A 24,874-nucleotide genomic window follows, 5' to 3' on the forward strand; every position below is an offset into this window, starting at 1 on the left:
ACAAAGGAGTTTTGAACTTTGTCAAATTCTATTTCTGTAATTAAAAAACATCTGAAACAAATATGACAAACTTTTGACATCTGTTAATTCTGGGTGTTAAAGTCATGGGTTTTATTATTTTCTGTACTGTTCTGTATTTAAAGTATTTTTCCACATTGTAAAAAGGTATAAAAATAGCCACATATTTTGAGGCTAACAGCCAGAGTAAAAGAAGTGAACAAAGCAGAGGGCCAGTGTGCAGGATGTCACGGAGGGAGGGAATGTTAAGAGAAAAGAGAAGTGGGAAGATTGGAGTCCTTCCTCATTTCCCCTGGGGAACTCGTCACTGACAGGCAGGTAGAAGCTGCAAAGAACAGTTCGCCTTGGCCTGGATAAGCTTTCTGAGGCTGAAGCAGCATCAGGCAGCTGAAGGACAATGTGGCAGGCCTGCTCTGCCCTCTTCTCTGCCCCCTCTGGGAAAGGAGTTCACTATCTCCACTCCACTGAATCCCAGGGCTCTCTGCCCAGGCTCCCTCAAGAATGCTAGGCTGTGCAAGGTGTGTGGTTGGCATTTGCAAGCAGACACCTCCATACCTGGGTGGAAACAGATGGAGAATCTTCTGGGTCACTGAGTCCACCAGGCAGGACACATTTAGATGGGTTACTGATTCAAACTGAAATCTGATGAACTTAGATGGTGGTATTTAGGGGAAAAGAATTTTTCAGTAACCATCTAGTAGGCTCAGTGACTATGAGAAAATGGGGTGGAAGAATCTAACCCAGCTTTGTGACAAGGCAACAAATAGAGGATATTAATGCCATTCCCAGTAAGTTTCCAAAGGTAGGCAAACAAGCATTCTTGATTTTATAAGAAAGACAAGGCACGTCTCTCTAAAGAAAATCACTGCTTCTTTGTTTTCTGGTTCCTTCTGAGTCCCTCAACTAGGTAGTTGGAAAACAGGAAACTGGCTTCATTTCCAGAACCTTCTCTGGACCTATGCCTGTGCTCCCTGAGGTCCCCCAGCCCCATCGTGAGGTTTATGTGCTCATTCAAGTCTAAACTAGGAATCCAAATTCAATCTGTCACACCTGATCTTGGTCTTTAAAAAATATATAAAGAACACAATTCTATCCTTCTGAGAATCTAAGTTATTATCTTTTGTCCTGTTCAAAACAGCCTGGCTTTTGTTTTTCAGATGCTCCCTAGATTCCTGAGGAAAGGGGAGTAGGGCAGAGAAGAGTGAACAAGGAGGTGCCCCTTGAGTCTCCCTGGCCAGCGCCTCCTTTAGGAGCTGCTTCCTGACCTGGTCAGCAGGCCCTTATTGACACAAGCCCCATGACAGCAGGATGGCTCTGGCAGAGCCAGGCCCTGGGTTTGCCTCAGGCCTCCTGCAGCATGAGCAACACCAGCCGCTTTCAATTACAGAATCTTTATTTCTGACCTTGACACAGAGGCCCAGGGCTCCCAGCTGTGTTCCAGGGGGCACAATATTTGGGGAAACAAAGAACATGACCAGAGCAGATGTGGCTCAAGTTGGAGTTCACTGTAAATGCCCCCTTCCCTTCTGCAACCACGCGATTCTGTGGGCCCACTGCATTAAAGCAGATCCCCAAAGCCATCCTGCTTCTCCCTCTGCGCTAGGTCCCTGTCCTGAGCTAGCCAACCCTCTAAGCTTTTCCAACAAAAGGAAACATGGATTAATGGGACCCACCTCCTCATCCCCTCCACCTTTCCCACTTCAATTGCACAAAAGGGTTGAACTGGCCCCTCTGAGTCCAACCCATCAGGAAGCGGGTGGCTGTGAGCTCCCTCGCCTTTAGGCCAAGTGTTTCCAGGGTCTTGAGCCCAACCAGGAGAGGCCAGGATGTCTGACAAGTGCAGGACAGACAAAGAAGATGCAAACAGCATCATATTACCATGGTAATGGCCTGAGCCAGGCGGCCTCCTGAAGATGTTGGGAGGGTGGGTTTTCTTTTTCCTTACTTTTTCTTTTCTTTTCTTTTTTTTGCAAAAGGAGAATAGTTCCGCTTTCTATTTTACTACAACAATAGCATGGACCGGCTCCTTCAAGTGTTTCAAAAAGCAGCCTGAGAAATCTCTAACCAAGCCCCTCAGTCTCTCCAGCCTGCCGTTTCATTGTCCCTCCCAACCCAGGGAACAAAGGGTGGGAAGGGTATAAGGGCCCCCCCCACCCCCATTGCTGGCAGTTCTCAGCGTCCTAATCCTTGAGAATCCGTGAGGGGAATGGCCTGTGGAGCTGCTAAATGGAATTTTGGCCTCACCTTTTATTCCCTCCCTCTGCTTATGCACTCAGGAGCTGCTCAGGTATTACAAAACCTCCTGGTTGGCAGGCCGGTAGGAATGGGGCTTGCTTAAGGGGATGAAAGGCGCTGAGGGATCATTCCCACATTCACTAAAAGCCTACTCCCCTTCAAAAAGGCTAGCCTGTATGGATTGTTCATTCCCACCTCTCTAGGCTGGCTCCATTGCAAAGGCTGAGCATTTAGCCATAAGAGGCTGGGCAGTAGTTTCTCTTTTAGTTGGTACCATCGGAGCTGCCCTCACCCTTCTAGCCCTTCCCCTTTCTGTCTACACTCCTCAGACATGGACTGCACACCTGCACACCATTCCCCACCCCATCCCGGCTCTAGGTACCAACCTCCATGCCAGCTTGGAGCTATCATGACAGGGCAACCCCTCACACAAGGAAAGCTTCTGGGCCTTGATTGCTGGTATCTTTCCAAGGTTACCACCCAGGGATCAAAAGTTTCTTTGCTTTAAACCTCGGGAATTGTGCAGGTGTGTTTTTTTTTTTTTTTTAGCTCAGTCACCTAGTTAAGAGTGGGAAAAAAAATAACCTTTTATGTTCCAAGTGAATGATTAGTACACTATCTCCTGGGAGAATCAGATAAAGCTGAAGGGGGAAGGCCTTTAGAGATCACCAGGCTAATGACTTTAACCCAAGTCATAGAAACATTTTGCACTCCAACCTGCATGCTCATAATGCGTGTATGTGCACACACACACTCACCCACCATAAATATTTCATGAAAAAGAGAATACATATGACATAATCTGGTATTTTCTATTCTCCTCTATTTCATTTTTTTAAAAATGCTGGTTACGACTCATTAATTCTATTTCATGACCCATTGATGGGCTGCATGCCAGGCAGTTTGCAAAGCACCAAATCAAGGTCAACATTGTCATTTTCAAGCTGACAAAACTAGGGTGTCAGAGATTTTTTAAGATCACACCAGAGCTGGAACGGAAATCCAAGGGGTTTCTCCAATAAAGGAGGCATCCCCATTTTTCAGAGGCTCACAGTTCCTTTTTGTTTTCCCAAAGTCTTGGGAGCACAGAGTCAGAGGGGAGGGAGTGCTTAGAGGTTTGCGTTCAGGGGTGCTGCTGATAGGGCCTGAAGGGGTCTGCTGCCCTCAGGAAAGGGGGGAGAGTCTGGGGGAGTGGGATGGAGAAAACAGCTTTGAAGGCTGCCAGGTGGGGCACTGCCATCTCCCTGACATTTTTATTTACTGGTTGGGGTTCTTGCTTCTTGAATTTTCTTGAATTTTTCTCCTTCCTGGATATACAGCTTCAGGTCATCTTCCTTAAGTAATCCACTTTCTCCCCTGCTTTCCAATTTTTAAAATAGTCTTCCTTTGAATTTTTTAAACTTCAACCAATCATTATATTTCCAGTTTCTACTTTCTCTGAACAACTTCCTCTTTCCTGTCAAAATCATGAACTTAGCAATGAGTATCAGAGAGGCAACTCTGAATCTTGTTCCCACAAATATTACCCCAAAAGTTATCGAAATTAGACCAGGCTTAGAAATGCTATTTACCAAAATACCAGGTGACCAAGATGTCAAGGCTCTCAATAGAAGCCATCTGGGTAAAACTTGCTCTTTCCCCCCCTGAACTTACGTTGGGAGTCTTCCAGAGAATTTCTTGAAATCTTTATCTCAATTTGCTATTTACTAGATTTCTAATCTTTTAAGAATGTCTCTAAAAATGAAGAGCCAAAAGCCACACTGTGCACTGGGTAAATAAAAGTCTGCTTTCTGATTGCTTATTAGTTATACACCCTTACAGAGTATGTAACAAAGGGCCATGCTATTTGCTTTGCTTAATCTGGTCTTAAAATCTCTGCTTCTTTGTCAGAAAACAATATTTGCAATTGTAAAAAAAATATTTACCAAGGAACTTGGATAGCATAAGTCAAAGGCTAAGAGCCAAAGGTCAGTAGTTCTTACCCCACATTTCCCTGGGCCTGAGTCCCTGCTGTGGAGCTCAGCTGCACCAAACAAACACGCTCCTTTCTGGGTTCACTGAGAGGTGGACGTTTTAGAAGGGGCAGGAAAGAGAAAGCTGCAGCCTGTTCCTTGGTCAGAGGCATGAACTCACAAAATTCCTGCTAGATCTTTGCAATGAAATGTGTCTCCATGGGGATAGTGTAAGGACTTGGCCTGTTTTACAAACCTGGGAAAGAAACTCAACTTACAAAATCCTAAAGGGCAGATGTTCTCCCATGGACAGCAGAGACAATATGCTCTTCTGCGGTTCACGCCAGATGCTTACCTATGCATTTCTGTGGGTGGGGCTTCCTGCCTGAGAGTGGGGAACAAATTGTGTATCCCGAACACTTCTGTGGGGATCCTTCTTAATCTACAGGGCAGTTTGGGACATATGACCTTTGGGCTAAGTTCAACAGTGTGTTTGAATTTACCCCCTCATGTTCATTGTTTTCTGGATAGACCTGCAATCGGATGCCTTTCCTAACCAGAGGATCCAGCATCTGGGAATAAACCACCGTTGTAAATCAGCGAGCTCTAGGCGTGGTCTTGGGGTACCCTACCATAATCCAGAACTCAGCTCCTTCCAAAGCCCTGGCCCACATCACAAGGTGCAGGTCAGCAAGGCTTGGTCCCCAGTTGGAGTAACCTGAAGGGAACTGAGGAAGCAGTGCTCACGGAGCCATGACAAGGTGCCCCCCAGGCTGCCAGCCCAGATGGATCTTCAGCTTGCTAAGCAAGAGGGCTCTGAGGAAGGGCTGGGTCCCCCACACTGGTGTCAGAGATGTACTAGGGTCTGCAAAGAGCACTGGGGTGGGGACACTTCTTTGCTCGGTATGGCCCTCATTTCTTTGGTTGCCTCATTCTGTTAGAAAATTCCTTAGTTCTTCCTCACCCCTGCCACCTTCTGTCAAATTCTTGCTGGAATTGCCAATCTCTTTTATCTCATTAGGACAGATACCATTGGCCAGTTCACCTTGGCCTTTGATCCTGCCCTGAAGTAGCTTCCCTCAGGTGCAGCAATCAGCCAGCAGTGGGAGCAGCACTGGGCATAACCAGTTAAAAAAATAGCTTAATCCAGGATCTTACCTTGAAGAACCAAGCCTTCCTTCTTGATGGTGTAGACAAAGGAGGTGAAGGGAGCCAGAGGGGACTTGGCAATGAGAATCTGCACACAAAGCATATTTTCCCAGGGTTAGCTAAAGGAAATATCAGAGATGACCCTCTATCACCCCCATTTTGAAACAAAGTGGTAACCTATGACCATAAACCATGAGCTTTATTTTTCAAAAATTATTTTAGAACCAAAAGGGTGTTATCCCTTCAATTAGGTGATCACTTTGGAAAGCTGTACATTTATTCAAACTATTTTGCCACTGAATGCCTTATTCCTGAACCAGTTCTTCTAGAGATAAGTTTCATTATATTATGTCATATGCTTAAACAGCTACCTTTCTACCCAAAGATAAACCTGATTCTCTAATTTTATTCATAGACCTAGCTATTTTATTAAGACAGTTCAAAGCTACCCTAAAAGATAGTTACCATCTTTGCATATATTCAAAATGACTTGCCACAGGCGAAGCCATAGCAGGTGCCTCCTTGGCCCCAAGTCTTCACCAAGTCTGTATTCATACCCTTTGCCATGTGACTACATTTCCTCTTACTGAAGGTGTTGAGTATTCCCTGTGGCCCTTGGCTGTGGGTGTGGACACATGACTTGCTTTGGCTAATAGGCTGTACCAGTTCCTAGCAGAGGCCTCAAGGAGCCTTACATATCTCCACTTGTTCTCATCTGCTTCTGCTCTTGCCAGAGAAAAATCCGCTAATTTGCTATCTCAGAAAGAGGATGAAGGATGCCTGGAGCAAGGCTGGCCAGCCAGGCCTGGCCTAAATAGCTGACTCCCAGGAGATGCACATATGTATTAGTTAGATGCTTATTACTGTATGCCTCTGAGATTTTGTTGCTGTTATCCTGAAGCATTATTGCAGCAAGAGTTGACTGATATACCAGCCAACACAAAATGTCAAAAATTTCTTGAGCAATGGCATTCTCCTAAGAAGATACCTACTTTTAAAGGGAGGGTCATTTGGTCATCCAATAAATCAGTATAATTAGCACTCATTATCATACTTCCCATAGTTCTATAGAACCTCTAAGGACTGGTGAATTATTGTAACATTTCTCCTGAAGGAAGATGAAGGAAGTTTCCTTTTTTACAAGCTAACATCATCAAATACTGTCACAAATAGTGACAGTTTGGCACAGTGCCACTTAGGTAATCAGGGAGGCGAGGGAGAAGAAGTAATTTCAAGTAGCCAAAAGGCTTACATGTAATGCCTCCATCTATCTCAAGTCAACAAACATTTACTGAGTGTCAGCTATGCGGTAATGTGGTGAAAAGATCACAGGTTGTAGTCATGGAGCTTGACATTGGGCTCTTCCACTAATCAGCTCTGTGGCAAGGTCTGTAATTTTCCCCTAGTAACCAACTCCCCTCTTACTTGTAGTTAATAACTACCCAGGTTTCAACATTTCTCTGCCTCTTTTGCAACTAGGTGTGGCCATGTGACCAAGGTGTGACCAGAGAATGTGTGTACAAGTGACAGGCAGAACTTCAGGATTATCTTTTCATATGAAATTGCGTGCTCTTCACTTTCCCTCTTCCCAAGGGCAGGAACCAGATTCAGCCACACCCTGGGGGATGAGGAAGAAACACGGGAGAAGGAATCTGGGTTACCTCAGAAAGCAATGGTGCCTCCCACCTGAGGTCCGCTGTCCACCTCAGCACAGGGCCTCTTGTCTGAACCACTGTATCTAGGAGGCCTTTGTTACTATGGCCTAGCCTGAATTATGACCAATACTGTGGTTCTGGACAACCTAACCTTTCTGAGTCTCAGTTTCCTCACATGTAAAAAGGGGATAACAACCTAAATGGGACTATTGTGATGATTAAGTATATAAACTGTCTGCCACTGTGTCAAAGTAACAAGAACATTTCCAACCAACTCATCACATATGCTTCCCAAGTAACCCTTAACTTCCATTCATCGAAAACCAATATAGTTTAGTTTTACTATAAGAATTCAACTAAAGTTGAATCTCAGTAATTTTTACTAGTATTCTAAAGTTATATAGATAAACTTGCTCATCATTCTCAGAACCAGTAAATAAATGGTATAGGTAAGCATTTACATCTTCATGTCAAAAACATCTCACCTGAAAGTTAAGGTGGATCTTTCTGACAGACTTCAAGGATGGTTCAGTGTGAAGTTAACTGATGCCCCTTGGCAGGGAAACGGCATGGTGGAAGAGAGGACAGTGCTTCTCAAACTTTAACGTGGGTATGAATGACCTGCAGGTCCTGCTGACATGCAGACTCTGATTCAGTAGGTTTCCAGTAGGGCCTGAGAGGCTGCATTTCTAACAAGTTCCTAGGAAATGCTGATGCTATGGTCCATAGACCACATTTTGAGTGGTTGGTTTCAAAAAATTAGCCTGAAGAGTCTCAGATGGAGAAGGAAATTCAGGGATGAGATAATAAGGGCCTAAACCACAGCTGTGTCAGAAAGAATGGGAGACTGGGAGAAAAAAGGAAATGGGCAAGAGAAATGTAAACCCTTTAGTTCAAAGAGTGATAGAAATAAGCTCAGGATCTCTATTGTCTGCAAGAAGCAACTGGACATGAAACCACAAGGGTATAGAAAAATACTAATCAACAAATTATTATACTATATTTTTGAAACTTGTATTACTATTTTTAGTTTATAGACTGCAGAATTTGAGATCCAGGAAAAAAAGGATGTGATATTCTACTGCAAACAAAAAATGCATCTAAGTCTAAGTCTTCCAGTTCATGGTGCTACTTCTATCATCCGACCATTTCCTCTCCCAGGGAGCATATGCTCCCCACTCTGTAAACAAGCCTGGAGCCCCAGCCAGGAGGACCTCACCTGGAGGGACCTCATACCTGAAGGGATCTCACACCTGGAAGGGCCTCCTTCCCATGGAATCAAGGGGTTTGGACAGGCCATTGATGAATGCTCTGGCCTTCTTTGAGCAGGGTTTAAGATGGGTTTTCAAAAGGATGAAAGTTGTATGCAGTTAGAAAAAGGAAGTGATCAGTTATGCCAAGATGAATTCTCCTTCCTTTTTTTTGAAAAGAACTTCCAGACTGATAGATCAGAGGCCTACCACCAACATGAAACATCTGATTTTAAAGAAAAAAATGTAACAAACTCTGTGGATACAGTGAAGACAAGTTGGGCTGGATACTAATACCATTAAGTGGGCTTGTAAATGACCAGAAGATCGACAGCAATCTGGTGGGAGGTAGGGAACTCTAGGTGAGTGTACTGGATTCTAGCCTTGGTCCTGTCACACTGGACATCCTTTCTGACCTGGATAAGGACACTGATGTTCAGTCACATACACACAACACATCGGGGATCCAGCAGGGAATAGAACTGACAAAAACTGCTACCCTAATGGAGTTTCTATTCTAAAGGAGGCTTATCTAAAAAGAGAATAAACAAGATGAGTAAGTAAAATATATAGTATGTTAGATGATTACATGTGCTATGGAGGAAAAAAAAGCTGAGAAATATTATAGGAAGTGTAATACACTTGAGAGGAGGGGGTCAGTTTTAAATAAAGTGCAAGAGAAGACCTCACTGAAAAGGTGACATTTGGACTTGTGGTTCATGTAATGAATCTCACTGATGGGTGCTGAATACGGTAAAAAGAAGATAAAAAATTTAGAGAAGGATTTAATAGATTAGATAGTCATAATATCAAAACAAATCTCAATCTGGTTATTGAGAAAATCCTACAAATCTTTTAGGATGCAATTTTACTGAAATATATGTAAAGCCTTGTGCTTGAGAATAGTGGACCAATTACTGGTTACAGAATGGGGGAAATGAGATTTAGCATTCAGAAAATGGACTGGGAGTGTTAATTACAATTTAGTACAAGTTGGTTTTGAGACGTGGTTCACAAAAATCTAGTGTGGTCTCTGGTTGTATCAATGGAGACACAATATCTGGATCAAGGCAAATGATGGTCCTGGCCTTCTTCTCATTCAGCAGACCTTGCTGGGTGCAATGTACTTGGACTGGAGCCCGAATTCCAAAAGGGAAACTGACAAACAGGAGGACAACTAGAGGAGAACCATCAAGGTGGTTAGACACCCAAAGCAACTCCTGACCACAAACACTTCAATGCAAACATGACGGTAAGAGTCCTGGGGTGAAGGTGCATATTGCTTTTGATAATCTCATCTTGAGATTCTTCAGTGTTACATAGTAGAGAGAGGAAGTGTAAATTAGTTTTCTAGCTCAACAGATTTCAGAAAAAAGGATGTTTGCCAGGTATCTTTGTGAATACATATAGACTCTCTTCCCTTTTTGAGACTTGAATGAATACCCCATTCCCCTGTGCCATTCTGACATTCAAGCTATAAATTATCCTCTTCTAAAGGAAACAAATCTCCTCAGCAGATACTTTAGGCTGTTCTGTTTCAGATGTTCAGTCATTCCATAAATTTGGGGTGTTCTAATCATTGTCTGACTTTGTGCTGTTGTCAAGTGTCCTTCTATCTTCTTCAATACATAATGCCCTACAGGGATGGCCTGACTGCATAACACAACTCTGGGCCCTAGTGAAAAATTTTTATGGCTTTCAACCTTGCATGCAATGTGTGTGAAGTTCTTTGGAGCCCTGAGGCTCATGAAAATATGTAGTCAGGCAAGAATGAGCACAGACACATGTGGCTCAGAAGGCCTACTGCCCCAGAAGGTAGGTGTGTGGTATTGTGAACTGTTAATCCCACCTCCTGCAAAGAGAGGTTGTTTTATTCTTGAATGGTACCTTTACATCAGACTAGCTCAACTTTAACTACACTCTAATGAATATACTTTCTCCTCTCTTCACCTGTTCTTGCTAGGAAAGTGGTCACCAATGTTTTTAAATTCTTTTGTGGGAATTTAAGGTATACCTATTATGTAGTAGGTCCTAGTTCCCAAAACCTATTACCACCTCGAATAATTTCCATTATTTGTATCATCCGCCCACCTATCCACTTATTCAATCCACAGATATTTTCTGAGCACTTTCTTTTGTGTTAGGCACTGTGCTAGGTGCAGGGGATATAGCAGGGGCAAGAAAAACGAGGTCCTTGCTCTCAAGGAGGTGACATTCTGGTGGTGGAAGACAGACAGCAGAAGGAAGCCTTTAGGCCTCTGGGCTTCTTCACTTTGATATTCTACTAACAAACCCTCATTCTTAGGCATTCATTCATTCATTCAACCCATCCATTGGCAAACATTTATTGAGTACCTCCTATGGGCCAGATTCAATTTTTACTGTGTGAATTTGTACTTTGTAAAAGACTGCCATCTGTTTCTACCTCATTTTATTTCTTAGATGCATGTTCTGAATTCTCTATGGGATTTTGAGATTAGAGGCATTTTCTCCGATCTCACACCCTTCCCTTCTACAGGGCCTAGTCCAGTGCTTTACATGCTATGGGCTCCCAAAATGACTGATGGGCATTCTCTTCACTGTTCTTCACTTTATCCCTGCTCTGTATGTGCAAAGACTTCTCACAATTCACAAGCGAAAACACAGAGTCCCAAATACTCTGGAATGTGGGTGGTAAAGTACCTCTGGAGTTCACTGGGTTCCCCTTACAGATCCTCCCTCAGGTACCTATTTTGCTTTGAGCAAATAAGTTGTCAGCTAATTCTCTTTAGCTCTAAAATAACAGCTGATTTAAACCTTCCAGTGTTACCTTTCCCAGTATTTGTATTGTAATAAAAGACTCTCTGAGGAGAGTAATGGATCTAAAATGGTGGAAAGTTCTACAGGATCAGGATGGGTGGGAGAACCTTCCCAGGTTCCCATGGTAACGGGAATGATGAAAATAACCAACTGACGTTACTCCTCCCACAATCCTTTGAAGCAGGTAGCTTATAAATGCTGAAGACAGGATTCCAGCTCAAGCCCCCTGGTTCTATAGTCTGTGCTTTTAACCACTAGGATGGTAGCCCCCAATTTGTCATGCACAGATCAATCCACTTCCCTGATAAAATAGATCAAATGAGGCAGAATACATAACAACAAATAAGGGCTTTTTTTCCCCCCTCCAGCATGGATATTGCACAATTCAAGACAAAGCAGGGAGTTGACAGGGCATCCATGCAGGTTGCCTCAGCCATTCTCAGGCTTCCACATTGGCAGTCTTCCTTCTGCCCTTCATTTCCAAATATCCAAATTCTGTTTACTCTTTGAACTCCATACAAATGCTGCCTTTTCCACAAAGCTGTTGCTGGTTTCTCTAGACTGAGGTAATCTCTCTCTAACCCCATCATACTTATCCGTACCTCTCTATCAGTGCTGCTTTCTCTGCTGTCTTACAGCTAATGTTACCTGAACTTACTACAATGTATTTTAAGACAGAGACCATTCTCATCATTGTTGTTTCTTCTAACCCCACCAACCTCCAGTATCATGCCATATACATAACAGAAGCTCATTTCCAAAATGTGAAACGGGAGGGGTGAATAAAGACACGAACCCTCAGGAGCTCTGACTCACACTCACATTGAGGACTTGTCTGGCACCTCCTCCTCAAAGCTGGGGGACTTAGAAGATGCCACAGAGAAGAGCAGGCTGCCCAGCCAATCACTGCCAAGACACTCAGCTTAGGCAGGCCCAAAGTCAAGTCTTTGGTTTCAGCTTGCTATAGCATCACATGTTTTTCCTGGCCTGCTCCCACAGCTAAGAGGCTCAGAAAGGGGAAAAGGAGTCACAGAACAGAAAGTGCTGGGCATAGGAATCTCAGGCCTCTTCCAGGATGGTGACACCTTCTAGGGATGGCGCCTGTGTCCTTTTAAAGTACAGGCGTGACCTGCCTTTGGAGCAATCCAGCGCAGCCCTTCTCCTCCCTGGGTGGCTGGAAGGCCAGCGCGGAGCAGACAGCACAAAGATGGCAGGAGCCTTGGGTGCAGGCTATCCTGGAGCCTGCTATTACAGAGTTCTGGTCCTGGCCGGTTATATGAGTTCCTGCAATAGAGCCCCAACTTTAGGAAAAAGTGAATTTTGCTTTTGTGGCCCAGGGAAGCAGACATGAATAGGCAGCCATGTGCTGAGGATCAGCTGGCACTGGACTCTTCACTTTCTCTTCCCTAACTCCTGTGCCAGACAGGCTTCCTTTAATGCTGCTAATGAATGCTTCCTCTCTTCTATTTCCTTTCCCGTCCCACCTACTACCCTAAGTCTCACACTGGTTGGGAGTAAGGGCAGAGTTAAGTGATCCGGCACAGAGAAAATGTAAGCAGAAGAATTTCTCCCTATAGGGGCAGGTGGTGGGCCTGGCTTTCTTCTATCCCTAAAAAAAATGTAGGACCTGAAGACAATTTAATAATTATTAAATTAATATATTCACCTGAGAAAGCAAGTGAGAAACAATTAAGATAGATAGCTCAGAACCGTGACTGCATCGAACCACACTATTTAGCTAATTTTTTTAACTGTGTCAGGCTCTCCCAGGATTAGCAAGATTATGTGGTTGCTGATGAATTCAGCAGTGACGTCCTTGTGGAATGCATCTTATATGTTCATCTGCATGCAAGGGTCCTGCTGAGAAGCCAAGGAGGAAACCCACTGACTCTGAACTGTCCTTCAACAGGGACCCCATTATCTCACTTCAACTGGATGCCTAGGCTAATAAAACCCATTGCTAAGCTAAACAAACCTTTCCTCTAGTTGTGCCAAGTGTCTGTGACAGAAACCCTTCGTGCCAGGGATTTTCCTCCTTGTTCAAGACTTAGAAAAAGGTTGTTTTCTCAGCTGCTTTGAAGCCCAGGAAAAGAGCCAGAGAGGCAAACAAGCCAGTCAGTCTTGCATCAGATAATTCAACAAGCTTTGATAACCTCAAGTCTTCTGTCCCTACCCCAGGCTGAGCCGAACTTTCCAAGCCAAGGGACAGAAGGGCCGGAAATGCTCCAGACAGGAAGATCTCTGTGGCTGGAAGGAGGCCACAGGATCAGGGGGGCTTGAAGTGTATGTAGTGATCCTCAAAGGAATTCCCTAGTCATTGTGTTAAGAGAGCTGGAGGGAAAGGTGGCAGAGGTCCAGCTCTGGATTGTATCCTGATTAGAATCTGCTTTATCACTTGGAAAATCACTCTCCATGGAACACTGGAGCCTCAGTACCAATGCCTTTGCAAGGTTATGAAGGGAGAATAGGGGAATAAGTTTAATAGTGTCCAAACTGCATTCTTAAAGTAGGGGGAATAGATCTGTGGAAGTAATATAGTTCTGGAAAACGACAAGGTGGAAAAATGAACTGTATTTGAGCAGGCATGAACTTATTAATTTATCTGCATGTGGCCTATATCACAACCTTTCCTACAGAAATTGGGGGTAGAACTTAAGCTGGTCTGAATTGGTAATGAAATTTAATTCTAGACTTTGGGAAAGTTCTAGAAAATCTGGCCCCGAAGCTACAAGATCTTATTCCTTCATAGAGTATCACATGCTTTCTTATAACACCTTTCTGGTGATTGTTTAAAAGTATTTACCTATATAACACAGCAGGTTCTCAAAGTATATAAAAGAAAAGAGCTAGTTCCTTAAAGAAAACATTAATTTCTTCAGATCAATAGGATATTAAGTTAGCAAATATAGTATAGTAATAATTCAGGGTCAGAGTGACATTTTGAGTTTATTTTTTCCCCCCAACATTATATTATGAAAAATTTCAAACATACAGACAAGTTGAATTGTATAGTGAATACCCATAAACTTATCAGGTAGATTTTACCTTTAAATTTTATTATGTAGTTGACCCCTGGACAACACTGTTTGAACTTCATAAGTCCACTTTCATACAGTGTTTTTCAATAAATATATTGGAAATATTTTTGGAGATCTGTAACATTTGAAAAAATGTTCTTTTCTCTATTTTACTTTACTGTAAGAATACAGTATATAATACATACTCATCGACTTTTATCAGTAAGGCTTCCAGTCAACAGTAGGCTAGTAGTACTTATGTTTTTGGGGCATCAAAAGTTATATTGGATTTTCGACTGCATGGGGAGTCACTGCCCCTAACATTCACAGTGTGAGAGGGTCAACTGTACTTGTTTTTATAACTTAACCTATCCATCCATCAACCCATCTTATTTTTTTGTTGTTGCATTTCAAAGTAAGTTGCTAACATTGGTACACTTTCCCCTAAATACTTTAGCATGTATATAATTAACTATAACCTTAATATTTGTTCATAAATTTTAAGAACTGTGTTGGTTTTTTTTTTTTTTTAGTGAACTTTATATACAGTTTGACAGGGCTAGTGATTTTTCTCAAATTATACCAAAATCAAAGGATTTAGTGACTACACACATATGGCAGTATGCAAATTTATAGTCAAAGAATATGGACCATTCTTTTTATATTAAATATCAGCTTTACTGAGGTATAATTTTTGTGCAACAAAATTCTTTTCAAATACAGGTATTTAAGCTATAAATTTCCCTCCAAGTATTGCTTTAGCTGTATCAATTAAGTTTTGGTACATTCTATTTCTGTTTTCATTTTCTCAAAGTATTTTCTAATTTCCCTTGTTATTTATTATTTGACCTATTGCTTATTTAGGAGTGGGTGAGTATGTGAGTGTGTGTTTAATTTGCAGACATATGAGAATTCCCCAGATTTCCTTCTGTTATTGATTACTAACTTTATTTCATTATGACTAGAGAAGTTTGCCTGGTTTCATCCTTTTTTAATTATTGAGGCTCCCTTTATGGTCTAATATATGGTCTACTTAGGACTGTTCCTTGTACACTTGAGAAAAATATGTATCTGCTATTGTTGGGCTGTGTGTTCTACAGATGCTTATCAGGTCTAGTTGGTTTATAGTGTTGTTGTTCAGGTCTTCTATTTCCTTGTTATCTTCTGCCTAGTTGTTCTAACCGTTAATGAAAGTGGGTAGTGAAGGTGGGGGATGATCATTACTCAGCCTATCACACATTATAATCCAATACATTCCATATTCCCATGTTCTTCAAAAACAGAATTGGGTGGGCTAATTTAAATTACTCATTTTAAAGTTATTCTAGTTCTTGGTAATGAAAATTACAAATCCATCAAGTTCACACTTCTAGCTCTTCAGAAGCTTCAAATAGCATTTGCTATTTTCTTTTCTTCCAGCAGACTCATAGAAAGCTATAAAACTTCACTTTCATGTTTATGCCCCATTTTCAGAATGCAGTTTTCAATCCCCTTCTTTACACATATTGTGAATATTTTCTATTATTTTGATAAACCTTATGTTCATCTCTTACATGTTCACAGATTTTTACCTTATTCTACTCCTCTATTTATTTCTTTTAACAAATATAAATTCCTTGAAGAACATCTCTCTCAGAAAAGATTTTCCATATTAATTCATGTATTCACTCATTTCAGATTAGAATATAAAATACTACTTCTTACTCTTGTAAGTATTATCAATATTCATTTATGTTGTTGCTATGATTTACTGATCTCCCTTAGTATTTCAGCTCTCTCGGCTAAAGTCGAAGAACCCTTATGATCTTCACCTGAAATATGTGATTTTTTGCATTATTATGTACTGTTATTTTGCACTAGCTGCTTTCTTTGTGGTGGAAGGTTAGGAGGGGCAACAGTAAAAAAAAAATTGCAACAACAAGGATGGTCCTAGAAGGTATTACACTAAGTGAAAAAAGTCAGACAGAAAAAGACAATACCATATGATTTCACTTATATGTGGAACCCAAAAAACAAAGCAAATGAATTAACAAGCAAGCAAACAAATAAACAAAAAACCCAGAAACAGACTCACAAATACAGAGAAAACAAACTAGTAGCTGCCAGATGGGAAGGTGGTGGGTGGGAGAATATGCAAAATAGGTGAAGGGGATTAAGAAGTACAAAACTCCTGTTATAAAATAAATGATCCCAAACTCATTCTACGAGGCTTACATCACTCTAATACCAAAACCAGGCAAAGACACCACAAAAAAAGAAAATTATAGACCAATATCCCTGATGAACATAGATGCAAAAATCCTCAACAAAATATTAGCAAACCAAATTCAAAAATACATCAAAAGGATCATACACCATGACCAAGTGGGATTCATCCCAGGGATGCAAGGATGGTACAACATTCAAAAATCCATCAACATCATTCACCACATAAACAAAAAGAAGGACATAAACCACATGATCATCTCCATAGATGCTGAAAAAGCATTTGACAAAATTCAACATCCATTCATGATAAAAACTCTCAACAAATGGGTATAGAGGGCAAGTACCTCAACATAATAAAGGCCATATATGACAAACCCACAGCCAACCTTATAGTTAACAGCAAGAAGCTGAAAGCTTTTCCTTTAAAATCGGGAACAAGACAAGGATGCCCACTCTCCCCACTTTTATTCAACATAGTTCTGGAGGTCCTAGCCACAGCAATCAGATAACACAAAGAAATAAAAGGCATCAGACTGGCAAGGAAGAAGTCAAATTGTCCCTGTTTGCAGATTACATGTTACTGTACATGAAAAATCCTAAAGACTCCACTCCAAAACTACTAGATCTAATATCTGAATTCAGCAAAGTTGTGGGATATAAAATTAATACACAGAAATCTGCTGCATTCCTATACACTAATGATGAGCTAGCAGAAAGAGAAATCAGGAAAACAATTCCATTCACAATGACATCTAAAAGAATAAAATACCTAGGAATAAACCTAACCAAGGAAGTGAAAGACCTATACTCTGAAAACTACAAGACCCTCATGAGACAAATTAAAGAAGATAGCAATAAGTGGAAACACATCCCATGCTCATGGATAGGAAGAATTAATATTGTCAAAATGGCCATTCTGCCTAAACCAATCTACAGATTCAGTGCAATCCCTATCAAAATGCCAACAGCATTCTTCAATGAATTAGAGCAAATAGTTCTAAAATTCATATGGAACCACAAAAGACCTCGAATAGCTAAAGCAATCCTGAGAAGGAAGAATAAAGTGGGGGGAATTACGCTCCCTGACTTTCAGCTCTAGTACAAAGCCAAAGTAATAAAGACAATTTGGTACTGGCACAAGAACAGACCTATAGACCAATGGAACAGACTAGAGAGCCTAGATATAAACCCAAGCATATACGGTCAATTAATATATGATAAATGAACCATGGATATACAATGGGGAAATGACAGCCTCTTCAACAGTTGGTGTTGGCAAAACTGGACAGCTACATGTAAGAGAATGAATCTGGATTATTGTCTAACCCCATACACAAAAGGAAACTCAAAATGGATCAAAGACTTGAATGTAAGTCATGAAACCATAAAACTCTTAGAAAAAAAACACAGGCAAAAATCTCTTGGACATAAACATGAGCAACTTCTTCATGAACATATCTCCCCGGGAAGGGGAAACAAAAGCAAAAATGAAAAAGTGGGACTATATCAAACTAAAAAGCTTCTGTACAGCAAAGGACACCATCAGTAGAACAAAAAGACATCCTACAGTGTGGGAGAATATGTTCTTAAATGACATATCCGATAAGGGGTTGACATCCAAATTATATAAAGAGCTCATGCACCACAACAAACAAAAAGCAAATAATCTGATTAAAAAATGGGCAGAGGAGCTGAACAGACACTTCTCCAAAGAAGAAATTCAGATGGCCAACAGGCACATGAAAAGATGCTCCACATCATTAATCATCAGAGAAATGCAAATTAAAACCACAATGAGATATCACCTCACACCAGTAAGGATCGCCATCATCCAAAAGACAAACAACAACAAATGTTGGTGAGGTTGTGGAGAAAGGGGAATCCTCATACACTGCTGGTGGCAATGTAAACTAGTTCAACCATTGTGGAAAGCAGTATGGAGGTTCTTCAGAAAACTCAAAATAGAAATACCATTTGACCCAGGAATTCCACTCCTAGGAATTTACCCTAAGAATGCAGCAGCCATTTGAAAAAGACATATGCATCCCTATGTTTATCGCAGCACTATTTACAATAGCCAAGAAATGGAAGCAACCTAAGTGTCCATCAGTAGATGAATGGATAAAGAGGCTATGATACATATACACAATAGAATATTATTCAGCCATAAGAAGAAAACAAATTCTACCATTTGCAACAACATGGATGGAGCTAGAGGGTATTATGCTCAGTGAAATAGGCCAGGTGGAGAAAGACAAGTATCAAATGATTTCACTCATCTGTGGAGTATAAGAACAAAGAAAAAACTGAAAGAACAAAACAGCAGCAGACTCACAGAACCCAAGAATGGACTAACAGTTACCAAAGGGAAAGGGACTGGGGAAGATGGGTGGGAAGGGAGGGATAAGGGTGAAAAAGGGGCATTACGATTAGCACACATAATGTAGTTGGGGGGACATGTGGAAGGCAATAGATCTCAGAGAAGACAAGTAGTGACTCTATAGCACCTTACTATGCTGATGGACAGTGACTGTAATGGGGTATGTGCTGGGGACTCGATAATAGGGGGAGTCTAGTAACCATAATATTGCTCATGTAATTGTACATTAATGATAACAAAATTAAAAAAATAGATATAATAAAACATGACTTCTTGCAAGTTTTGTCACATTAGATGGAGGTTTTAAATAAAATGTTGCTAATATATTTCAAAAAATAAATAAATAAAATAAATGAGTCATGGGGTTGAAAAGTATAACATTGGAAATATAGCCAATAATATTGTAATAACTCATATGGTGACTGATGATAATTACACTTATTGTGGTAAACATTTCATAATGTAGATAGATGTGAAATCACTAATTTGTACACTAATGTGTCAAATATATTTCAATTAAAAGTATGTATCTATTACAAACCTTTTTAAAAAATGGGTAGTGAAGTCTCCAAGTATTGTTGTTGAATTGTCTATTTCTCCCTTCAATTCTGCCAGTTTTTGTTTCATGTATTTTGGGGCTCAGCTGTTAGATGCATATCTGTTTATAATTATTGTCTCCCTAATGAATTCACCCTTTTATCATTATAAAATGTCTTTTTGTTTCCAGTAATAATTTTTCTTATAGTCTTCTTTGTATGACATTATTATAGCTCCTTGAGCTCTCAGTTGGTTTCTGTTTGTAATAGAGTTCCTGGACCCAAGTGTGTGTGTGTGTGTGTGTGTGTGTGTGTGTGTGTGTGTGTGTGTGTGTGTGGTCTTCCCCACATGAACAAGCAATTCTTGGACATCAGTAGGTTGTCTGACAATTCAACTCAATTCTGACACTATCTACCTAAAGATGGAATCAGATTCCACAGTAAAAGGGCTCAGTCCCACAAGAATGCTCTCCATTTCAGATGCCAGTTATAAGCACTGGTTATTATCTGCTTTTGACTGACTGCCTACAAATGGGAAGTTCCAAAGACCCCCTTCAACTCAGGATGGGAAAAGCAAGTCCAGGTTGATAATTGTTCTTCCGACTGACTGCTATAAATCAGTTTCTCATGACCCCCTCCCTTGAATTTGATAAATTTGCTAGAGTGACTCATAGAACTCAGGAAACCTTTTTACTCATAGATTACTGATTTATCACAAAGATATTAAAGGATATGAATCAATAGCCAGATGAAGAGATAAATAGGGCAAAGTCCCAAACAAAGGAGCTTCTATTCCCATGGAGCCTGGGGAATTTGGAAGCTCTCCAAACTCCCTCCTTTTTGGGTTTTTTATGGAGGCTTCATTATATAAGCATGATTGATTAACTCATTGGCCACTGGTGATGGATTCAATCTCGAGTTCCTCTCCCCACTCTGGAAATCAGGGAGTGGGAATGAAAGTTCCAAAGCTCTTCATGGCCAGTTCCCCTGGCAACCAGCCTCCATCCTCAAGTGCTTTGCAAAAGTCACCTTGCTAAACATAAACCCAGTTTTGGTGGAAAGGTCTTGCTATGAATAATAAGACACCCATTTTGCCTTTATGGCTCTGAAATATTTTCAGGAACTGAGGACAGGAGACCAAATATTGTAACAAAAGATGTTCACATTGCTATTATTGCTTAGGAAATTCCAAGAGTTCTGGAAGCTGTGTGCCAGAAACTACAGATATATATATACACACACACATCTTATAAATCACCATGTCACAGTTTGCATGATATATAGTTTTCCATTCTTTCACTTTCCACTGATTTGTGTTTTGATTCTAAATTGTGTCTCTTGTAGACAGAAATACTGTAGTTGGATCATGGTTTTATTTTCTCCATTCTGCCAATCTCTGCCTTTTGATTGGAGTGTTCAGTCTACTTACTTTTAATATGATTGTTGATAAGGTAGGATATATGTCTTCCATCTTGCTATTTGTTTTTCTGTGTATCTTATGGACTTTGTTTCTCTATTTTTCCATTACTGATTTCTCTGTGTTAGGCATTTTTCTACTATACTACTTTAATTCTTTCTTTTACTATACATTTTGAGTTATTTTCTTATAGCTTGCTCTGGAGATTATTATTAACATTTTAACTTAAAACAATCTAGTTCAAATTGATGCTACCTTAATTCAATTGTTTACTAAAACTTTACCCCAATAGAGTTCCATTCTCTTCCCATCCTTTGCACTACTGTTATACAAATTACATCTTTGTACATTATAAGTCTATCAACACAGTTTTACGTTTATTGCTTTATGTAAGTGTCTTTCAAATAAGATAGGGGAAGAAAAGAATTACAAAAAAATAGATTCACATTATCTTTTATATTTACCTAAATATTTACCTTTACCACACACTTGTGTCTTTTCATGTCAGCCTGAAGGATTCCTGTCAGTATTTCTTGTAGGGTCAGTGCATTAGTGACAAATTCTCAGATTTTGTATATATGAGAATGCCTAAATTTCTCCTTCATTTTTGAAGGATACTTTTGCTGGATACACATTTCTTGGTTGACAGTCTTTTTATCAGCAATATGTAATTGAATATGTAATTCCACTCCTTTTGGTTTCTGTGGTTTCTGATGAGAAGTCAGCCAACTAATTTTATTGAGGAACCTTTACATGAAGTCACTTAGTGACTAATGATTGAACACCTAATGACTGAACAGATTTTCCTACATGCCTCAAGCTAGTAACTCTCCCAGCCTTTGCCAAGAGTCATTTGTGTATGCACTGGAGCATGCCTTCAACACTCCAGTAAGCAGTTAAAAACTCTGTCTTAACCTTACACAGAGCCTCAAGGTCAGCCAAAAGTGAGAGCTTAGAGTCTTCTTAGGTCTTTCCTGGGTTTGAGCAAAGCCCTGGGTATGTTTGTAGCCTTCTAGATTCCTTGGTATATGTAGGAGCTTTATTAAGCCTCCCTATGGACATCTCATTCTCCAATCCTTCCTTTTAAATTTTTTGGTCAGACTCTGTTAGCCCTGCTTGGTAATAGTTAAGCAGCCATGATGGTAAGCAATTGCCATTGATTATTTTTGACAAATGCCCCATGGGTAAGGCTGTTCACACAGACAAAGCCCTGAGAATGGAACTTTCATTGAGTTGTCAAACAGATAAAATAGTAACAATTCTGTTGGATGGGATTTTTCAGGAGGGGACAAATCTGTTCTGTCCTCTCCAGTGGCTGCTAGGCCTTACCAAGTAGTTCCAACATGGCTGCTAGGACTTAGTAAGTAGTTCCAACATGGCTGGTTTTCAAAGTTACTGAAAAGTTGGGGAGAGAAGGATGGGACTAGGGGAAATTTAAATGCCACAATCTTGCTGTTCTGAGATTCACCTGCTTTTGTTAAATAAACATTTCTCAGATTGCTGCCAGCCTTTAATTTCCAGAGTTCTGAAAAAGTTGATTTTTCTTTTTTCACAGTTTTTGTCAACATTCTTGCTGCTGTTGTGGAGGGGCAGAGTATTTATGTGGCTTGCTCCACCATTCTATAGTCTCTCTCCCAAGCCAAATTTTTGAACATCTTGATTCAGTCTCCATCTTTGTTATTTCCTCCTATTCAACCTGCCACCTTCTTTCTTTTTTAAACATTTTCACAGTTCTAGAAGATTATTTTGTTTTGCTTTTAATCAACCTAATACTTACATATAATTTAAAATAGCAAATAGTGTACTGGGTATTACCTTCCACAACTTTAACTGAATTTATGTCAGCTATCATGTTTTTACTTTCCAGATCTTTCTTGTCTTCTATTTCTAATTCAGCACATCCTATTCTTGTTCTTATATCATCTTAACTCTCTGAGGGTATTAATTATAGTTTACTTTAAGTTGTTTTCTATCTTGTATTATCTCTAATTCCTCATGGCTCTTTTTGTTGGTTTGTTTGTTCTCTCTTTGATGTGAGAAGCATTTTCCAAAGTCTGGTAATCTGGGATTGCTCAGTCATATTTAAATTATATAATATAAAATATAAACTTTATTCTAAAAATATAATTTGATATACAGCATATATAGACAACATTTGAAACTGATGGGATCGACTGGAAAGTGATCAAAGTCAATACGTGAAGATACCTCCTCAGAGGTATTTGGATTAGTATTTACAGAAAAGTTCTCCAATCTCTTGTCTAGTTCCTGTATCCCAAAAGCAGGGCAGGGAACAGGGCTTCAGATTCACCATTTGGCAGATGTAATCCCTCCCCTTTTTTCTTTGCTTTGTTTGGAGTCCCAGATCTGAAATTTCTCTGATTAATTTTTCCAAAGATAAAATACAATCTGGGTTGGAGATTTGTCACCTGGCTGTCCAGTGTGAGAAAGGATGTCCAACTATTTAATATATTTTATATATAATTTTCAACCAATCTTCTGTTTTCATCTTCTCTGCCTTCTGTGATACCTGGTGCTTCCAAGTCCTGAGGAAATCTTTTTAAAGGGTCCTATAGTTACACTACATTGAAGGCACTTTTGTTTACTGTTTCCTCCATTATGCCTTGTCAATATTCTATCACTTAATATTTTCTAGTATTTTCTTGAAAACTGTTGATGCCTCAAAGAGATTCCAAATCTCGAGAGGGGAGCCAAGATGGAGGTGTGAGTAGAGCAGCAGAAATCTCCTCCCAAAACCACATATATTTTTGAAAATACAACAAATACAACTCTTCCTAAAAGAGAGACCAGAAGACACAGGACAACAGCCAGACTACATCAACACCTGTGAGAACCCAGCGCCTCATGAAGGGGGTAAGATACAAGCTGCGGCCCGGAGGGATCCGAGCGCCCCTCACCCCAGCTCCCGGTAGGAGGAGAGGAGTCAGAGCAGGGAGGGAGAGGGAGCCCAGGACTGCTAAATAGCCAGCCCTAGCCATCCGCACTAGAGCACAGACACAGTGCGTGCATGGGGTGATGGAAACTAGGGAAACAGGACAGTAAGACATGTGAGCGGGTCCCTGCAGCTGGTGCTGCTGGCACAAAGAAAAGCGAGTGCTTTGTGAATGTCTTAAAGGGACAGGGACCTCACAGCAGGACAGAAGCATCCCGGGACACTTAGCCCAGCAGCTGGGAATCCCAGGGAACTCCGGGGACCCTAACCCCACTGACAGCAGGGTAGCTCAGAGGCCCCTCACAGAGATAAACAGCCTCCCGCCCGTTTCCCTCCGACGTGGCTCCGCCATATCAGAGCAGCTGCCAGAGGCAGGCCACGCCCACAGCAACCGCAGAGCTAAACTCCATAGCACCGGGCAAGAATCAGAAGCCCCGTCTGCACGCAGCTGCCCAGCACAAGCCACTAGAGGTCGCTGTTCTCCCAGGAGAGGAAGGCCACAAACAAGCAAGAAGGGACGTTCTCCCAGCCATCACTTGTGCCAGCTCCGCAAACTATCTCTATTGCCATGAAAAGGCAAAAGAATTTGATACAGACCAAAATCACAACCCTTGAGAAGGAGACAGACCTAACCAGCCTTCCTGAAAAAGAATTCAAAATAAAAATCATAAACATGCTGATGGAGCAGCAGAGAAATATGCAGAGCTGCAGAGAAATAAGGGATGATGTCCAGAGGGAGATTACAGAAGTGAAACAATCTCTGGAAGGATTTATAAGCAGAATGGGTTAAGATGCAAGAGGCCATTGATGGAAATGAAACCAGAGAACAGGAAACACATAGAAGCTGATGCAGAGAGAGATAAAAGGATCTCCAGGAATGAAACAATATTAAGAGAACTGTGTGACCAATCCAAAAGGAACAATATCTGCATTATAGGGGTACCAGAAGAAGAAGAGAGAGAAAAAGGGATAGAAAGTGTCTTTGAAGAAATAATTGCTGAGAACTTCCCCAAACTGGGGGAGGAAATAGTTGCTCAGACTACGGAAGCACACAGAACTCCTGAGAGAAGGGACCCAAACAGGACAACACAAAGGCACATAATAATTAAAATGGCAAAGATCAAGGACAAGGACAGAGTATTAAAGGCAGCCAGAGAGAGAAAAAAGGTCACCTACAAAGGAAAATCCATCAGGCTATCATCAGATTTCTCAACAGAAACCTTACAGGCCAGAAGAGAATGGCATGATATATTTAATGCAATGAAACAGAGGGGCCTTGAACCAAGGATACTGTATCCAGCACGA

General features: G+C 40.9%; 1 protein-coding gene across 5 annotated transcripts in view; it reads right to left on the bottom strand.

The window, feature by feature from the left end:
* RAD51B (RAD51 paralog B) overlaps positions 1–24,874 on the bottom strand; it is a 750,762-nt gene that overhangs the window by 143,444 nt on the left and 582,444 nt on the right. For all 5 annotated transcript variants that reach the window (XM_073242228.1, XM_073242226.1, XM_073242231.1 and 2 more), the window contains one exon: positions 5,364–5,442. In XM_073242228.1, the coding sequence (XP_073098329.1) occupies positions 5,364–5,442 (79 nt within the window). The remainder of the gene's footprint in view (positions 1–5,363; positions 5,443–24,874) is intronic.

The sequence above is a fragment of the Manis javanica genome, chromosome 8 (genome assembly GCF_040802235.1).
Source record: "Manis javanica isolate MJ-LG chromosome 8, MJ_LKY, whole genome shotgun sequence".
In the NCBI taxonomy this organism is placed as follows: domain Eukaryota; kingdom Metazoa; phylum Chordata; class Mammalia; order Pholidota; family Manidae; genus Manis; species Manis javanica.